Source organism: Mobula birostris, chromosome 26 (genome assembly GCF_030028105.1).
Source record: "Mobula birostris isolate sMobBir1 chromosome 26, sMobBir1.hap1, whole genome shotgun sequence".
Classification (NCBI taxonomy): Eukaryota; Metazoa; Chordata; class Chondrichthyes; order Myliobatiformes; family Myliobatidae; genus Mobula; species Mobula birostris.
Window position 1 is genome coordinate 37,895,032 of NC_092395.1, and position 20,285 is coordinate 37,915,316.

At 41.7% G+C, this 20,285-nt stretch overlaps 1 protein-coding gene across 2 annotated transcripts in view; it reads right to left on the reverse strand.

Annotated features, from left to right (window-relative positions):
* Positions 1 to 9,289: 9,289 nt before the first annotated feature.
* Positions 9,290 to 20,285, reverse strand: part of fsd1 (fibronectin type III and SPRY domain containing 1) — a 46,522-nt gene continuing 35,526 nt past the window's right edge. For both annotated transcript variants that reach the window (XM_072243841.1, XM_072243840.1), the window contains 3 exons: positions 16,553 to 16,804; positions 13,282 to 13,370; positions 9,290 to 11,560 (listed from right to left, as the gene is read on the reverse strand). In XM_072243841.1, the coding sequence (XP_072099942.1) occupies positions 11,450 to 11,560; positions 13,282 to 13,370; positions 16,553 to 16,804 (452 nt within the window). In that variant the 3' untranslated portion in view covers positions 9,290 to 11,449. The remainder of the gene's footprint in view (positions 11,561 to 13,281; positions 13,371 to 16,552; positions 16,805 to 20,285) is intronic.

Genomic DNA, 20,285 nt, shown 5'->3' on the forward strand with positions numbered 1-20,285 from the left:
TTGAAGGCTTCCCACCTACCAATCACATCTTTGCCAGAGAACAACCTGTCCCAATCCACGCTTTTTAGATCCTTTCTCATTTCTTCGAATTTGGCCTTCTTCCAGTTCAGAACCTCAACCCTAGGACCAGATCTATCCTTGTCCATGATCAAATTGAAACTAGTGGTGTTATGATCACTCAACCAAAGTGCTCCCCTACACAGACTTCTGTCACTTGCCCTAATTCGTTTCCTAACAGGAGATCCAATATTGCATCCCCTCTAGTTGGTCCCTCTATATACTGATTTAGAAAACTTTCCTGAACACATTTTACAAACTCTAAACCATCTAGACCCCTAACAGTATGGGAGTCCCAATCAATGTATGGAAAATTAAAATCCCCTACCACCACAACTTTATGTTTCCTGCAGTTGCCTGCTATCTCTCTGCAGATTTGCTCTTCCAAGTCTCGTTGACTATTGGGTGGTCTGTAATACAATCCCACTAATGTGGCCATACCTTTCCTGTTTCTCAGCTCCACCCATAAGGACTCAGTAGAGAAGCCCTCTAATCTGTCCTGCCTGAGCACTGCTGTAATATTTTCCCTAACAAGCAATGCTACTCCCCCACCTTTCATTCCTCTGCCTCGATCACATCTGAAACATCAGAACCCTGGAATATTAAGCTGCCAGTTCTGCCCCTCCTGTAGCCAAGTTTCACTAATTGCTACAACATCATAATTTCACGTGTCAATCCACGCCCTCAACTCATCCGCCTTCCCCGCAATACTCCTAGCATTGAAATATATACACCTCAGAAGATTTTTACCACCACTCACAACCTTTCTATCAGCGGATTTGCTTAAACTTTCAATATCATTTATTTTCACCCCAGCCACACTGTCAGCTCTGGCACTCTGGTTCCCATCCCCCTGCAAATCTAGTTTAAAGCCTCCCCAATAGCACCAACAAACCTCCCTGAAAGGATATTGGTCCCCCTGTGGTTCAAGTGTAACCCGTCTCTTGTACAGGTCCCACTTGCCCCAGAAGAGGTCCCAAAGATCCTGAAACCTGAAACCCTGCCCCCTACACCAGTTCCTCAGCCACTTGTTCCTCCTCCAGAGCATCCTATTCCTACCCTCACTGGCACCTAGCACAGGTAGCAATCCTGAGATTACCACCCTCAAGGTCCTGCTTTTCAACTTCCTACCAAGCTCTCTATAATCACTGTCCAGGACCTCTTCACTCTTCCTTGCTATGTCATTGGTACCGATGTGCACCACGACATCTGGCTGATCACCCTCCCACTTCAGAATGTCATGCAATCGATCAGAGACATCCTTGACCCTGGCACCCAGGAGGCAACAAACCATCCTGGATTCTCTGTCACAACCACAGAACCTCCTATCTGCACCTCTAACTATCGAGTCCCCTATCACTACCGCTCTCCTCTTTCCCCCCTCCCTTCTGCACTGCAGAACCAGACCCAGTGCCAGAGATCCGGCTACTGCAGCTTGTCCCAGGTAAGTCATCCCCCACAACAGTATCCAATGCGGTATACTTGTTGTTGAGGGGAATGGCCACAGGGGAACGCTGCTCTGCCTGCCCTTTCCCCTTCTCTCGCCTGACAGTGACCCAATTTCCTGTCCTCTGCTCCTTTGGCGTAACTACCTCCCTGTAGCTACGATCTATAATCTCCTCATTCTCCTGAATGATCCACAGGTCATCCAGCTCCTGCTCCAGTTCTCTAACGCAGTTTGTCAGGAGCTGCAGCTGGATGCACTTCTTGCAGGTGTCGTTGTCAGGGACACCGGAGGGCTCCCTGACTTCCCACATCCTGCAAGAGGAGCATTCCAACATCCTGCCTGGCATTCTCTCTACTCTAAAGAATCTGAACAAAAAACTTAGCAGAATCTACCCTGGCCTCTACCTGTTCTCGCCGAAGCCTGTTTGAGCCAAAGCCGCCCCACTCTGACTCAGACCACTCCGACGATGGCCGCTGTATATGGTGGTCTGCTTTTAAAACCTTGGCGCGCTACGTCACGCACCTGCGCAGTGCAGACCTTTCTCCCCGAGCAGTTTTAAAAAAAACGACTTTTTCGACCCGAATTCTTCCGCTCACTTCTTCAGCTACTTGCTTCGACTGAAACAAGAACAGTTGAAATTTTCCCTTTTTAAACCTTGACGCGCTACGTCACGCGCCTGCGCAGTGCAGACAAACAAAACTTTATTTCTACAGTAACATTTCCTTTGAGGAACAGATGGAAATAGGATTTAGTAAAGTTAATTCTTTGGCAGCTTGTTAAAAACTGCTAACTTGACAGAGCGAAGCCTCGATGAAATAGACTTTGCTTGATATATAGACTGAGTTCCACCCACCATTAACGGCTACTCAACTAGGAAGCTTATCTAATTGTCAACAATAAATTAATTAACTTATTTTCTTCCCCCTTTTAGGCAATAATAAAATAAGTTATGATTCAATGGACACCAGCTACTAATCCTTACTCATGTAGCCATTCTTCACATGGGGCAAGTACTATAGCTCTCCTACTCAGAATTACACTCCTTCCCCTATTTGGACTTACTATCACCACTATCATGGAGTTTCAGTATGCGAGTGACAAGGCCATCACAGAACGCTCTGAAGAAGACCTCAAATGTATCCTGGATGCCTTTGCTAAGGTATATTGGACCCTGGGTCTTGTTTTGATTATTAAAAAGACACAGGCCATATATCAGCCATCTCCCAACCACTTACCCAGCCCGCCATAAAAGTTGACTACATTGCACTTTTCCTACCTATGCAGCATTCTCTCCTCAAAAGCAGACATTGACTCAGATCAGCTACTACCTGAATCGTGCTCGTGGAGCCCGTGCAAGATTAAGGGAAAAGGTCTTTGAAGAGTGCAACCTACAGGTTGAAACAAAACTTTTGGACTACACACCAGTCATCATTCCTACATTGCTGTATGGAGCTGAATTGGCAAGGACTCTGCGGTTTGACGTTTAATATTCTGTGTGCTTTTCACTCGTCTTTTGCTGTTTGTGCGATTTGTTCTTTTTCTTTTGTGTATTAGGTGTTTGATGTTTTTTTTTGGAATGGGTTCCATCGTGGTTCTTTGTTTCGTGACTGCTTACTGGGACACAAATCTCAGGGTTCTATACTGCATGCACACTTTGATAATAAATGTACTTTGAATCATGACCACCTACAGCAGGCACCTGAAAGCCCTCAAACAATACCACCAAAGAGCCTTATGAAAGATTTTGAGGATCATTTGGAAGAACAAATGCACTAACACCAGCGTACTGGAGGAAGCCAACATGAACTGTGTCTCCACCATGGTAAAGCAACACCAACTCTGATGGATAGGTCATGTCATTTGGTTGCCTAACTCAGTCTCTCCAAACAGATCCTTTACTCCCAGTTGTAGGAAGTGAGCCCCTGTTGGGCAAAGGAAATAATTGAAAGATAACATCAAAATAAGCCTGAAGAAATTCAACATTACATACAAGAACTGGGAAGGCATTGCGCTCAATAGATAGACCTGGAGGAAATCTGTTCGAAGTGGAGTGCACTTTATATGAGGTTCTTCCCCTATGCTGTAGCGAGCAAGCAGGAGCACAAAAGGAGAGACTGAACAACCAAAAAACCCAACAGTCAAACAGAGCCACCACTGCACCAGAATGTGGATCCTCGATCAGCCTCTCTACAGCCACCTGAGGACCCACCAGTAGACACCACCACAGGAGAACATCATACTTGACTCCAGTGATTGTACACAATATGCCCTTCGAAGTTCTTTTTCTATACACAGTAAATTGGCTCTTAACCAGATAATTAAGTTAATTGTTTCTGGAACATAGGTTATGATATCACTCGTGTGACTTACAAATTAAATTGAATTTTACTTACCTGGCATTAGTTACCATCCTTAATTGCTGCCTTGTAGTGTTCTTCCTCAGGTTTTACATGACTACCATCTTCAGAAACCCAGAGCCATTTTACAAAGTAAATGCCATGAATAAAAACATTAACAACAGGAATTCTGCAGATGCTGGAAATTCAAGCAACACACATCAAAGTTGCTGGTGAACGCAGCAGGCCAGGCAGCATCTCTAGGAAGAGGTACAGTCGACGTTTCAGGCCGAGACCCTTCGTCAGGACTAACTGAAGGAAGAGTTAGTAAGAGATTTGAAAGTGGGAGGGGGAGGAGGAGATGCAAAATGATAGGAGAAGACAGGAGGGGGAGGGATGGAGCCAAGAGCTGGACAGGTGATTGGCAAAGGGGATACGAGAGGATCATGGGACAGGAGGTCTGGGGAGAAAGACAAGGGGTGGGGGAACCCAGAGGATGGGCAAGGGGTATAGTCAGAGGGACAGAGGGAGAAAAAGGAGAGTGAGAGAAAGAATGTGTGTATAAAAATAAATAACAGATGGGGTACGGGGGGAGGTGGGGTATTAGCGGAAGTTAGAGAAGTCGATGTTCATGCCATCAGGTTGGAGGCTACCCAGACGGAATATAAGGTGTTGTTCCTCCAACTTGAGTGTGGCTTCATCTTTACAGTAGAGGAGGCCATGGATAGACATGTCAGAATGGGAATGGGATGTGGAATTAAAATGTGTGGCCACTGGGAGATCCTGCTTTCTCTGGCGGACAGAGCATAGGTGTTCAGCAAAGCGGTCTCCCAGTCTGCGTCGGGTCTCGCCAATATATAGAAGGCCACATCGGGAGCACTGGATGCAGTATATCACCCCAGCCGACTCACAGGTGAAGTGTCACCTCACCTGGAAGGACTGTTTGGGGCTCTGAATGGTGGTAAGGCAGGAAGTGTAAGGGCGTGTGTAGCACTTGTTCCGCTTAGAAGGATAAGTGCCAGGAGGGAAAACATTTGTTGTAGTTTGTTGGAAAGAACCATGCTGGAATTGGATATTCAGGCAGACTTGTACATTGGCTTCATATATATGGGTTTAGAAGACCATATATGCTTTATGGTATATTCTAGCCTCTGAGATGTCTCTAGCAATACATCTTCCCCATAACCAAAATTTAAAAGGACAGACTACAACTCTAGGGTTGTTGTTTTGACCTGACTGGATACCGATTAAGTGATGCAGAACAACCTCAAAGAACCAAGCTGCCAATGGGTAGGGGATACTTTGGCTTTCTTCAATTTGTGCCAGTGATAAGATGTCCTGCTATCAATGAAAACACATTCAAACTGTGGAAGGGCCCAGATTATCCATTCTTTCACTTCAGTATATTAAAACCACCACGTAATTGCAATCTGGTGTGTGCAACATAGAACAGTAGTAGAGGAGTGCCAATGTCTCAAAAACCAAAGGAAAGCAAGTGGTGAAAACTGTCTCTGATAACTTTAAGACTATACCACAATGCTTCCGATACTTGCTATACATTATTTTGCAAAGAGTTGTCATTTGGCTGACTTACTGAGAGCTATCAGCATCTGCAACACAATTCCAACAGAAGTCATGGCGTTTCTGGAGTTTTGTTTAGATACACTAACATCTCTGAGCACTTAACATCAACAAAAACAGAATCAATAGAAGTGTTATAGGCAAAGCAGAATTCTCCAAAATGGCTTACTATTAGGCTGTGGGGAAGGAATCAGCTCTAACAATGATTGTGCTTTGAAAAATGTATTGTACTGCTAGGATATTAGTCCCGCTGGTGGGAAAATTGTATTTCCTTAAAGTGCAACAGCATGTGGTTCAATGCCTGGCAAAGAAACGTGTTTGCAGATCGACTATTAAATTATACTGTTGTTAAAAATATAGTACTACCCTGTAATGCCTAAATTACTTAATAGAAGAGGCAGCCCGACTCCCTCCAAGAGAGTGGCATAAACAGACAATATGAATGGTAATTACAAGGACTTGGCAAAGTGTCAGGCGACTCCAGCTGCTTCCAACTCTCTGAAAGCCCTACTTATCTTGCCTTGCATCCTCCATTTGTATTTACTCATCCAGTAATTGGAAAATGACTGACATTTACATAAAACAATAGATTTCATGATCTTCTTTAATTTTAAAGCAAATCTTCTCTTCCCCTCTCTCCTAATACCTTCTGCAAGTAAACTAAAGATAGGTTTCAGAATTTGATTTGCACTTCAGTAAAAAAAAACTGGAGATTTTGTTTACAATATAACCTTGTGAATTAAAATGATGGTATATTAGATCAAGTGTGGTTGATAGGCATTTAAAACTTATTCACCATCTTTTTGATGCAATTTTCCTTCAAATAGACATCTCAGATGAGTAAAAACACAAGTAGATGGACACGAGACCCACCTTAGCTGGAGTCTTCCAAAGTGATTGAAAAAATTGTTACGGTTTCATTAAATCGAGAGGATGTCATTAAACTGGAAAGTGTGCAAAAAAGATTTATGATGTTACCAAGACAGGAGGGTTTGAGTTTTAAGGAGAGGCTGTATATGCTAGGAAATTCCCCCCTCCCCCGAACCATAGAACGCTCAGTGTGATCTTAGAGGTTTATAAAATCATGAGGGGCACAGATGAAGTCAGTACCCATATTCTTTCCCCCATGGTAGGGGAGACCAAAACTAGTGGTCATAGGTTTAATGCAAGAGGAGAATGATTTAAAAAGGCACCTGACAGGCAACAGTTTTCTTCGTGGAAGGGTAGTGATGCTGCACTGAGCATCATAGGAAGTCATTCCTGCCTGTGGCCATCCAACTTTACAACTCCTCCCTTGGAGGGTCAGACACCCTGAGCCAATAGGCTGGTCCTGGACTTATTTCCTGGCATAATTTACATATTACTATTTAATTACTTATGGTTTTATTACTATTTAATTATTTATGGTGCAACTGTAACGAAAACCAATTTCCCCCGGGATCAATAAAGTATGACTATGACTATATTGAACAACATACCAAAGCAGTGGAGGTAGGTACAGTTATGATATGAAAAAAAAAGAGGAATTTGGGCCAAATGCAGGCAAGTAGGTCTAGATCAGGAAGGCTACTTGGTCAGAGTGGACAATTTAGGCCTAAAGGCCTGCTTTTCATGCAGTACAACTATGTCTAGCTATTTGCAAAAGAAGCCTCAGAAAGGAAGATATGAATTTGCCCAAGCAGAAGGAATGACGAGCCTGGTGCTTTTTTTTGGCGTAAAAACATTTGGCCAATTCTGCCAACCTACTCTGAATAGTCTCTTAGGGTAACAATAGGATTGGGAGGCATAGGGATGTTGATTCAGAAGCTAATCAATAACTCACCTATAGAAATGGAAGTAGAGCCATGGCTCTTCGGAGGTTGTGGTGGGGGAATAGAACCTACAAATAGGAAAACAAGTTTGAAAACATTAGAATGTTGCTTTTTAACTCTCAAGCCCCAGAGACAAACTGAAGTGGTCTTCGAGGACTCATCATTCTAGATTTGTGCCTCACTGCCCAATCCTGATTTGTCAACATCTGATCAGTTCACATCAGCCGAGATGACTCAGTTCAGGTTAGCTAATGACAAGTGTTTGTGCCCATACCTACTCAATTAAAGTAAGCAACACCTTTTCTTCCTCATTTTACAATCAACAAATCATTCAGGCATTGAGACATCAGATTGGTTTACACTTCCCTTCCTGTATTAGAATAGCACCAGTGCATTACAAAGCATTGCTCCCAGCTGCAGCCACAAAAGATAACCATCTACCCAAGTGTCAGTTTTTTGGGCAACTCAGCTGCGAGTCTCCTGATGCATCTAAATCTATGATTTAGGATTCACAATTGCAGTCAAGGAACCTGTTCAAAAGTATATAGAGAATTAGGGCATTTTGTAAGCATACTAACTGACAACGCAACAAAAATGAAGTTGCAAAGTATTGTCAATTTCTCACTTAACTGGAACAAGTCAAAGAGTCAGCTAGTAAACTTTCTACAGGTCTACCAGGTTGCAGAGAAAAACTCATGGATCCAACTGAATAAACTAAAACTGTGTTAGTCCACAACATAGCAGCAAGAAAAATGTATTTTATACCAATATTAGTTCTTTGCAATGATACCAACAGGAAAGAGGCTTTCAGAATGTGAAAGCTACAAAAGGAGGAACTTCAAAGAAGTTTTAGCAATTCGGATGAGAGACCATGAGGGAGAATCTTAAACGTTGACACTCAACATTGATCAGTTTCCTCCATGAGGTAAACCCCAGAGTTAAGTTGTGTATTGAGGTGATGCAGTAGATAATGTTGCTGCCCCACAGCTCCAATAACCCAGGTTCAATCCTGACCTTAGCCTCTGTCTATGCAGAGTATACTCCTTCCCTCTATGATCATAGGTTTCCTCCAGATGCTTTTGGTATCCTCCATTTCAATGAGGAGCTGACAGCTTAATTGGCCATTGTAATTGTTTCCAGTGTGGTGACCAGTGAATCAGGGAAAAGTTAATGCAGGTGAGGGAATGCAGGGAAATAAGTGGGAGAATGGGACTGATGTGAATGCCAAGGGCATTTGTGTTATACACACAAATACGAAGATATACTGCAGTCTACATTTGTACCATGGAAGGCAATTAATCAAAAAAACATTCCAGAAAAATAATGTACAGAAACTTCAGGTAATTGCCCTCCCCTTCATCATTCCTGTTTCTCTCTCTCACCTTATCTCCTTACCCAAGGGTCCCCAACCTTTTTCGCACCGCGGACCAGTTTAATATTGACGATATTCTTGCGGACCAGCTGACCCGGCGGGGGGTGGGGGGTGGGGGGTTGGTGTTCAAGTTCAAGAGTGCATGACAGGGAATGAGGAAAGGTGCAGCTGACTCATATCACCAAATCATATCATTTCCTCGCAGCCTGGTAGCCCATCTTTGCGGCCCCGTAGGTGGGGACCACTGTCCTTACCTACCCATCATCTCCCTCTGGTTCTCCTCTTCCTCCCCTTTCTTCCATGGTCTCCCATCAGATTCTCCCTTCTCCAGCTCTTTATCTCTTTCAGCAATCAACTTTCCAGCTCTTTACTTCACCCCTCCTCCCAGTTTCACCCGTCACCTTCTACTTCTTTCTCCCCTCCTCCCCCCCACCTTCTTACTCTGACTTTACTTTCTTTCCAGTCCTGAAGTGTCTTGACCCTCAACATTCACTGTTTACTCTTTTCCATAAATGCTGCCTGGCCTGCTGAGTTCCTCCAGCATTTTGTGTGTTGCCATGTACAGAAACTTACTTGTCTAAAAAATATGCTGATTCAGGCAGGAATAAGCCTTCATAAGTTAGAAAAAAAGAAGCCAACAAGCCTTTATTCATGCAATGCACATTATGTATTTAATTGCCGATGGATCAAAGCAGACTCTTGTCCCCAATGCCCAGGTCAAACCAACAAGCGCACCAAGAACCTTATCCAGGAGACAAGGCTGGTTACCATTGTGAATAAGCATTTATTATGTGCTACATCTCAAAGAAACATAAGTCACAAAAATAAAAACCCTGCTGCAATTATTTTTAATAGGAAACATTTAACATGTGAAATGCCAACTTTTTATATACATTCTATTAATCAGACATTCAAAGCCATGTATTATGTGAAGCAAAATCCAAAATGGAGTTTTTACAAGTAAAAATAATACTGATGACCAGACTCAAATCTCTATGTCTGGTTTCCATTTCTCTCAAGAAGATTTAACCACTTAAATTTAATCCTGTAAATTACTTGCACCGTCATCAAAATCCTCAAAGCGAGGTTTTTCATCTCTCAATTGCCCTCTGTTTATGCATTTACTACCATTAGCTAGAGGGGCCATGAATTGCCTATTGCCATCTGTTTCACATTCGAAGCAAATTTGCCTGTGCACATGTTAACCCAGCTAAAGCATCAATGGGAAAACACACATCAATACGAGCATAGATCTGACAGAGTTCAGGCCCAGCACAATCTGATTTCTATTCATAATCACACAGCACAAGTGCATCACTAACATCTGTTCCAACAAAAGAGGTAGTAAAATGCAGAGGGCACATGATAGGAATTGAGACAGCCACTAAGAAAACTGGGGTCAGCTTGGCCATCTGCAGAGATCTGGTACCCAGAAGCATATGCCAAGAGTTCAAATCACTACAGCATTCAACAAGTGACTATATAACTATAAAAGTTGAAACCTAATTAGATTGTTACATTGCCAGAATAGATCTCCATATTCAGAGACCATCTTTTGTTCATAAATGAAAAGATGACAAGCCCAAAAGACCTTGATGCTATTGTGCATGTTTAACAGCTGTCATGGGGGCAGGATGAATTTCCTCAGGTAAAGTTTCCTGGTCTGTGACGTGTAGTGTATGATCCACAATCCGGGAAGTATCCCTTACTCCATTCATATATTAAGTTTTAACCTCGAACCAACTATTTTACAGAATGCAATACATTTTGCTTCAGTTGTGAAAAGCAGCCAGCAGGAACTGAGCTTAAAGGTTCCAAGGATGAAGCAGTCATTATCTTGCACAGAAGAGGACAGGAAGGAGCAGAGTAATCCTCAGTAGGCCTCATTACTGCTCATCTTGACTGAGAATAACGACCATTAATGGCCAAGTCTGTAAGTTATTTTAACTAAACTACTGACTGTGAAGCTTCCATTTTATACAATCAATACAATCCACTGTTTGGTTCTGCGTATTAGCAATAGCCAGAAGGACATTCAAAGGTAAACTATCTTGCTTTCCCAGCTATAAAGCAACAATATAGGAGTAGCAAAGCAACAAGGAGATAAAATGATCTAAAATTTCCTTAGTGAGCAAAACAGAAAAGATTTATTACTCATCTTAGGCAGCTACTCAACTGTTACATATAACTTAATGTAGGTAAGGTAACATTTAGCTGGGAGAAGCAGAAAATGCCTTTAATTTATTCCTTTAAGGTGCTTTACTGTGACACTCATTACTTCTCATTGACAAAATAATTTAACCCTTTTTCCAGGTGGCCATTCTCAGTACCTTGACTTTAAAATGAACAAAAGGCACCATTACAGAACTTGCTTAAATAATTTTATTTTGGGTGCCAGCTGTGAAGATCTCTTCCCCTCCTTTGAGTATAGAGAAATTTAGGTCAATTGACAATTTGTTTATACAAGATGCTTCCTATGGTCAGAAGATATTAATATGTTGTTACCTTTGAGAGGAAGATTTATAATGCAACTCTAATACTCTGCGCAATGATTATTGTTACAAGCACCTCCAGTTTGTCATGTTTAAAAAAACATTTCAAAATTTAGATCTTGCATCAATTTCCCCGTAATAATCCTCATTAGAAATGGAAGACCAATCATAACTTTCCATTCCTACAAAGAATGCCAGACTTAATAACTCCAAATATAAAAAGGCCAACTTCCCACATAGGTTTACAGAATCCAAATCCAGTCTTTATTTTCCACCAAGGCAAGTTTCACCATACACCCAGCCTTTGATTCGCACAAGTATGGCGGAGTTAAATGGAAGCTTGGTAACGATTTCTAGGTTAAGCTAGCATTGGAGCTACTGGTACCACTGTTGCGTTTCTGCAGCGATTTGACAGCACTTGGTACCTGAAGTCCAGTTTGCACAATAAAGCTACCACACCAGACCTGAGGAGAGAAGAAAAATATATGGGCACAGTTAGTACAAAAATGCAATAAGTTGCTGAGCATGCACATTAAAGTATATATGTTTCTGTGTGCGTAAGACAGCGTAAGAAATACTTTATTGATCCCAAAGAAAATGACAGTGTCACAGTAGCATTACAAGTGTATAGATATACAAGCATTAGAAGAGAAGTAAAAAAAAAAATAAGTTACCTCAAACAGTCTAACAGGAGGGGGCCATCACTTCCCCAGCTACAGGTTGTCTCATTACAGAGCCTAATGGCCAAGGGTAATGAGCTACTCTTTGGAGCAACGCCATTGTCTTAGTCTATTATTAAAAGTGCTCCTGTTTAGCCAAGGTGGCATGCAGAGGGTGAGAAACATTGTCCAGAATTGCCAGCATTTTCCGTAGGGTCCTTTGTTCTACCACAGCCTCTAATGTGCTCAGTTTGACTCCTATAACAGAGCCAGACTTTCTAATCAGTTTATTGAGCCTCTTGGCATCACCTGTGTTGATGCCATTGCCTCAGCACACCACCACATAGAAGATTGCACTGGCAACAGAATGGTAGAACATGTGAAGGAGAGGCCTGCATACTCCAAAGGATCTCAGCCTCCTCAGGAAGTAGAGGCGAATCTGGCCCTTCTCATACACAGCCTCTGTGTTGGTGCTCCACTCATGTCTGTCATCCAGGTGCACCCCCAGGTACTTGTAGGAGGTCCTCCCCACATTCACCTCCTCACTATCAACTGTAACAGGGAACAGCGCAGGCTTAGTCCTCCTAAAGTCCATCACCATCTCCTTTGTCTTACTGATGTTGAGCTGCAGATGATTCAGCTTGCACCATTTGACAAAGTCCTCCACCAGGGCCCTGCATTCATCCTCCCGTCCTCCCTTTATACACCCAGCTATGCTGAGTCATCAGTGAATTTCTGCAGATGACATGACTCAACAGGATGGGATAGGCAGTAGATAGATAACATTAAGTTAGCAAGCAGGAAAGACATACAAAAATAGAGAAACACAAAGAGTGAGGGAGATACAGCAAGACAACTGACTCTTTAGCCCACTGGGTGTGCACTAACCATCAAAAATCTATTTACACTAATCCCATTCTCCCTAATTCTATCAGCTCTTCCTAGATTCTGACACTCACCAGGGGCAATTTGCAGTGGCCAATAACCTTCTGACTCTCACAGCTTTGGGATGTAGGAGGAAACCCCCATTGCCGTGGGAGAATATTCAAGCCCCACACAGACAGCACCAGAGGTCACGAATCTGGATCTCTGCTACTGAGAAGTAGCAGCTCCCAATAACAGCACCAGTGCTTGAAATAATTTGTCAGGGTAATCTGAGTACATCGGCAATAGAAGACATTTCAGAGAATTTCAGGCCAAAACTTGGAAGTACTCCATTTGTATAGATTCACATTTAATGCATCCAAGCTGGTGCACTCCTTTTCTTTCAAAACATTGCTCTAACAGTCACTAAGTTAAAGTGGACCAATTTTCTGCTGTGCTGTTGCAGGGACCTCAGTTACAGGAAGGTTTGTCTCTTGATTTTAATTTGGGTCATGTCTTCAGATCAACTACATCAACTCCCATACAGCAACAGGTTAGGTACAAAATACACAAATTAGTGTGCTTGCTTGAGCAAATATTCAGGAGGAATTAGAGAAACATTTGCTATAGGAAAACATTGAAAGACAGTAAAGCACACATACCATGAAGGCGGGGAGGACAGGCTGTGTGAACTTTGTCCGGAATGAATGAATCAACTGCTTACTTTTGGCATTGTAGAATGACAGATGACCTGAAGCAATAGGAATGAAAAGGGTTACAGATTGTCCAAGGAGCATTTAAACCATCAACCTTATACCTCATTTCAAATTACTGATATTACTCTCCAAAAACCTGACATCAGATCCACAATTTTCTCTTCACTGCTTGAGGCTTTATCTTTTCTCTCCGCTACTGACACATCTTCTTTCTCGTACTTTCTCAACACAAGGAAAAGGATACCAAATTCAGTCTCATATCTTTTACCACTTTCACCCTTGGGATCAGTCAACATTGAGAAGAGGCAAAGAATACAGCAATTAACATACTTCTAAAATACTCATTGAAGTTGATGTACTTGCTAGCATTAGTACTAAACCCACTATGTGATTTTACTCCCTCCAGTTAAAATTAAACAAAATGCAACAAGGATTTATGCAAGTTACCCATCTGTTAAGTGGGCAAGCAAAGCACCTTCCAGTTAAGAGCACATCAAGAGCAGGAAAGGGTCATCAGGCACCTTAATCCTGTCCTGCCATTTAATATGATGTATGCTGGTCGTTACTCCTCTTCTGTGCCAGTTATATGGACATTATATATAGAAATGAGCTCTAGAAAAGGGAAATGTGTGCAGAACTCCAGATGTAGAAAGGGAAAAGGCATACTTCACTGAGTGTTTACTGGATTTGACCATGTTGCATCTGATTTGGACAATATTGGCAATTGGAAACTGTTCCAATATTTAGCATTTAGATTTCTCATTAAGAGGGGTACAAGATCATGTTTCATTGGCTAGAAAGCAAAATAGGCCACTTCATATCCAGGTAAGTGGGGAATAGAGGGTTTTATACTGCAAATAAATGTGGCAGTCCACAAAGCCCCAAATATGAACATATGGCAGGAGTAATTGAATACCTGCCAGATTTCAAGCCTTATTTAATCCTGGCTCACTTTCAGAACTTGATAACAATGGTGTACTTTTATTTTGGTGTGATTATACACTTCTATTCTGCAACAATTCAATAAGCAGCACATACCATATACTCAAATAGAAACTACAGCACTGCTAGTTCCAGCTGTACGTCTAACTATGGAGAAAGAGAATAGGCAAGAAGAGCCAGATCATTTGAAGTTGGACAAGCGGGAAATGTCATCCGCTTTAATCCTGCCAGGTGTTTCACCAAAGTAAACTGCTACAACAACACACACAATTAAGGATTAAATGACATAAAATGCAGTGAGTCTCATTTTTGAGGACTCCTGTGGCAAAGTCTAATTTAGTAGAACTAAGCTTTGTACAAAACAAAAAGGAAATATTTGAGATTCAGGAGTAGAAAGCTGAGGAAATGGTGCGTGTTATGGAATATACTAGAGCGATTCCTGGTCTCTAATCTAGAGAAAGATTAGTCTTAGCATATCTGGAGTGCATTTTATTCATGGGTCAAATCATTTCTTAACTCCTTATTAACTCAGTTTAATAACATACAGTACACTTGGCCATCCCTGCAGTTACTAAAACATTAAGTTTGAATACTCATTGTTGACTAAAGTATAATTGACTCAAAACAGAGCTGTGACACTCAATGCAAATAGAAATCTCTAAAAACAGATCATTGACATAGATTTAGATCAGTTTAGCTTTGTTGGTGACACAAGTCAAGATCTCTTTCTAGGATTATAGTAGATACTAAGGGAATGTTGCACTGCCATTCTATGAAGTAATATTAAGGATTTGGGATGTACAAAGAACTTCATGTTATAAAAAGTTCATCAAGTAATGATCTGAATCTTGTTGCCTACAAGGACATTAGAAGTAGCAATGAGCAATTCTTTTAGAAGGGATATTGGATATGCACAAGGGAAATGAACTTGATAAATGCCAAGTACCAGGTGTAGACCAATTGAACTGAGCTATAAGATGGCCTAATTCTACTCTTATGGTCATGATCTTGGGGAGTTAGAATTCACAAGAGGAACACCTCATCTTTTGCCTGGGTAGCTTACAATCCAAAAGGTATGAATATTGAATTTACCAATTTCAGATCTCTCTCACCTTTGGTGTTCCCTACCCAAACCGATATCTAACCCCTTACTTTTGTCCCTTTTCCCACCCCACCCTCATTTCCATCAGCATAAACTCATCTGTGGCCTGTACCCTGCTTCCCCACCCCCAAATCTGGATCTGATTCCATATGTCTTTTACTTCTTCCCAATGGTTCCCATTATCATCTTCCTTGCTCATCAGATTCCAACACTGACAACCTATATGTACCTGTCTCTACCTTCACACTTCTCCCACCCAGCACAATCAGCCTTTTCCTGTCTGTCTCCCAATTTCACCCCCCCCACCTGACAATCTATCATCCTCCTCCTCCCTTTCCACCTCAGTCCACCAATCACTTCTGACCTGTGTTCCCATTCACACTCTCCCCTTCATACTGGCCATCTTTTTCCTCCACACTTGGCCCTGATGGAGTTTTGAATTGCTAGGTCAAAAACTCCTCCCCCCCCCCCACTCATGGGACACAAATCAGTGTCCACATTAAACCACAAAATGACAGTTACAAAACGTGATTAATTCTACATCACCACCAGTGGATGACAGAATGGCATAGAGGCATTTATGAAGTTAGGCAAGGGCAAGAGCTAGAAAGGAAGAGTAAGAGTTAGGGGTGATGAAGTAAGTTGCTTAAAGAATGCAATTCCTTTAAAAACTTCAGAATGATTGGTGGATATTAATAAGAAATTATTCAGCAGTTAAACATGAACCCTTTGCATTTTAGTTTATAGCATTTTGCAAAAAGTAAATACCTTAACACTACATTAATATTTGCTGATTCATGCAACTATTCTGAAAAACCATAGTAGGTGTAAGATTTATAATATATACTATCAAAATATATATTATATATTTATAATATATACTATCTTAGTTTTCAAAGGAGGCCTTCCTATCCCAACAAGGTATAGTTGCAATTTCTAGCTCTGTTAACGATGGTCAAAGTTCTTCTCTAGCAGGTACTTAACAACCAGCTAGTAATATTTAACTCAGATTGAGTAGTCACTCAGAGTAAATAAAATATTGGAACATACTTTATTTAACCAAGGCTGATATACAAATTCCTTATCTGTCAAAGTAGTGGGCAAGATAGAAATGTTTGCTTTGCTTTAACATAACTATGCAGTAATGTACAGGAGATTGAGGATGCCTAATACCTTCACTATAGTTACAATAAACTCCAATTCTGTCGGGTACTGAGATATCCAGGACTTTGGCCTTGTTGTTGTGCTTGGCAGTGAAGCTGACTTGCAACCAGTTATTGAGGTGAAGGCACCAGGAAGCATTCGTCTTTCCCAATTGATCAAATTTGCCCAAAGTCCTGTAGGCTACACCTACAAAAAAAGCCTTGCTGTCCCTTTCAAAGACCACCTCCCAGTAATGCTGTCCACCATCGATCAGAGTATCCCCTGTGAGAAACAAGGAGGAGAATAATGACTAAGTGATCCTTATTGACCCATTTAAAAAAAAAATCAGCTGCCACATCTCATATCAACTGAAGTTTTAATGGTATACATTCTCTGAACAAGCATAACACAGTTTGCCATTACAAATCACATCAGCAAAAGGATTACTTCCATAAAGTTCCAATTACAATCTCAAATGCTGAACATCATGTTTAACTTCATATTCCACTTCACTCCACATTATAGCCACTTGCTATTGAAATAAAAGTGAATAATTTGATTTAAGACAGCATTACAACATAGACCACCACAAGATGCCCGAATCGTGGTAGTTCCAAGCACAATAACGTGGGACACTTGCCCTGGAGACATCAAACACAGATACACTGTTGGGCATGGTTGGGGATGGTGGGGAAGATGGGGAAGATGGGGAAAGAAACTGATTCCATTCTGAAAGCCTTTTAATCTCAGTGAGGGTTATAGGTAGACAGATTTTTAAGGTTTGTAAAACATCATTGTGGTTTAATTCAAATGTGTAACTTTATTAGTTTTTTTTAGGCATTTTCATTGTATTTTGAGCAACTACAGACTGGTGCTGTACCACAAAAAAATCTGTACTATAGAAATTCCCCCCTGGTTATCTTTCTCTTTGTGGGAGAATTGTCTTTTTAAATATACACCCTGGGGGCCATGCAAGGGTTCCAAGAACAGTCTGTAAAGCAAGTTTCCACAAGTTGGAAACACTTGTCTGAGATTGCAAAAGTTGCACTAGTAGGTTAATTAGTTACAGATCTTGGATCTTAGTTAGAATTTAGTTATTTACGGATCTGTACTACAAATTCAAAATACATGATCCCGCAGTTGGAGTTGATGGAGCACAAAAAGCCAAACCCCAAAAGGTTCAAATTGCAAAACATTTAAATAGTGAAGAAAGGAACATAATTAAATAATTAACTTATCCACAGTTTTCCCAACCAGAAAAGCAATGATTTTGCCACATTTCAAAGTTTTCTGGGCTATGAAGCTAAAATCTTCCTCAGCACCCTGCTGGAAATCTCACCATTATTTAGGGCAAAGAGTTTAGCTCCAGCTTTCTTTGAGCCAGTAAGATAGGCCATCTGCACCCAAGCAGGGATATGGGGAGATGAGAATGGCCCTTTGGGGTTGAGGGAGTGGTGGTGAAATAAGACCAGTTAGATCTGTTCCAAAGGTCAAATGGAAGTGAGTTGTAACTGGTCACCTCTCCAAGCAGCATTTCTTCACTGCACTTCCCAGTTACTATATTATTCAAGTTGTATCAATGGTAGTAGTGTCGTTAACAGTTTTTCGCCTTCAGAATTTCATCACTTCTCTGCTGGTTGGTGGTTCCAAAGCTGATAACATGATGAAGGAGAACAACTTTGGTCAAGATCCTGTCTGATGACAGTTTTCTTACAGACCGTCAGCTAGCCTTGACAGCTTTATTATTAATAATTATAATTAAGGCATCCGTTAGTCTTGCGAGACCATGGATCTGCACCTGGAAAGTCTTCACTCTCCAGGGCACAGGCCTGGGCAAGGTTGTATGGAAGACCAGCAGTTGCCCATGCTGCAAGTCTCCCCTCTCCACGACACCAATGTTGTCCAAGAGAAGGGCATTAGGACCCATACAGCTTGGCACCAGTGTCGTCGCAGAGCAATGTGTGATTAAGTGCCTTGCTCAAGGACACAACACGTTCCCTTGGCTGGGGCTCGAACTCACGACCTTGAGTCCAATACCTTAACCACTTGGCCACGTGCCCAAGTGACAGCTTTAAGAGTGCACTTTAAAAAGAAAATTTTACATGGAATGCATTCAAAACTTGGATTGTTTAAATATCTGCCAAGGTCGTGATGATGTGCAGTTGCAAGAAAAAGTTTGTGAACCCTCTGCAATTACCTGGTTTTCTTCATTAATAACTCATTAAATGTGGTCTGATCTTCATCTAGATCACAATAATAGACAGATAAAATTTGCTTAAACTACTAACACAATTGTAATTTTCATGTCTTTATTGAACACATTGTTTAATCTTTCACAGTCCAGCTGGAAAAAGTATGTGAACCCTTGTATTTAGTAACTGGCTGAAACTCCTTTAGCAGCAATAACCTCCACCAAGCGTTTCCTGTAGCTGATCAGACTTGCACAATGGTGAGGAGGAATCTTAGACCATTCCTCGACACAAAATTGTTTCAGTTCATCAAGATTTCCAGGATACTTTGCATGAACAGCCCTCTTCAGGTCATGGTGAATTGATTATGGGGAGCAAGGACATGGCAGACCAATTGAATAATTACTTTGGTTCTGTCTTCACTAAGGAGGACATAAGTAATCTTCCGGAAATAGTAGGGGACAGAGGGTCCAGTGAGATGGAGGAACTGAGGGAAATACATGTTAGTAGGGAAGTGGTGTTAGGTAAATTGAAGGGATTAAAGGCAGATAAATCCCCAGGCCAGATAGTCTGCATTCCAGAGTGCTTAAGGAAGTAGCCCAAGAAATAGTGGACACATTAGTGATAATTTTTCAAAACTCGTTAAGACTCTGGACTAGTTCCTGAGGATTGGAGGGTGGCTAATGTAACCCCACTTTTTAAAAAAGGAGGGAGAGAGAAACCAGGGAATTATAGACCGGTTAGCCTAACGTCAGTGGTGGGGAAACTGCTGGAGTCAGTTATCAAGGATGTGATAACAGCACATTTGGAAAGCGATGAAATCATCGGACAAAGTCAGCATGGATTTGTGAAAGGAAATCATGTCTGACGGATCTCATAGAATTTTTTGAGGATGTAACTAGTAGAGTGGATAGGGGAGAACCAGTGGATGTGGTATATTTGGATTTTCAAAAGGCTTTTGACAAGGTCCCACACAGGAGGTTAGGGTGCAAACTTAAAGCACATGGTATTGGGGGTAAGGTATTGATGTGGATAGAGAATTGGTTAGCAGACAGGAAGCAAAGAGTGGGAATAAACAGGACCTTTTCAGAATGGCAGGCAGTGACTAGTGGGGTACCGCAAGGCTCAGTGCTGGGACCCCAGTTGTTTACGATATATATTAATGACTTGGATGAGGGAATTAAGTGCAGCATCTCCAAGTTTGCGGATGACACGAAGCTGGGCGGTAGTGTTAGGTGTGAGGAGGATGCTAAGAGGATGCAGGGTGACTTGGATAGGTTGGGTGAGTGGGCAAATTCATGGCAGATGCAATTTAATGTGGATAAATGTGAAGTTATCCACTTTGGTGGCAAAAATAGGAAAACAGATTATTATCTGAATGGTGGCCGATTAGGAAAAGGGGAGGTGCAACGAGACCTGGGTGTCATTATACACCAGTCATTGAAAGTGGGCATGCAGGTACAGCAGGTGGTGAAAAAGGCAAATGGTATGCTGGCATTTATAGCAAGAGGATTCCAGTACAGGAGCAGGGAGGTACTACTGCAGTTGTACAAGGCCTTGGTGAGACCACACCT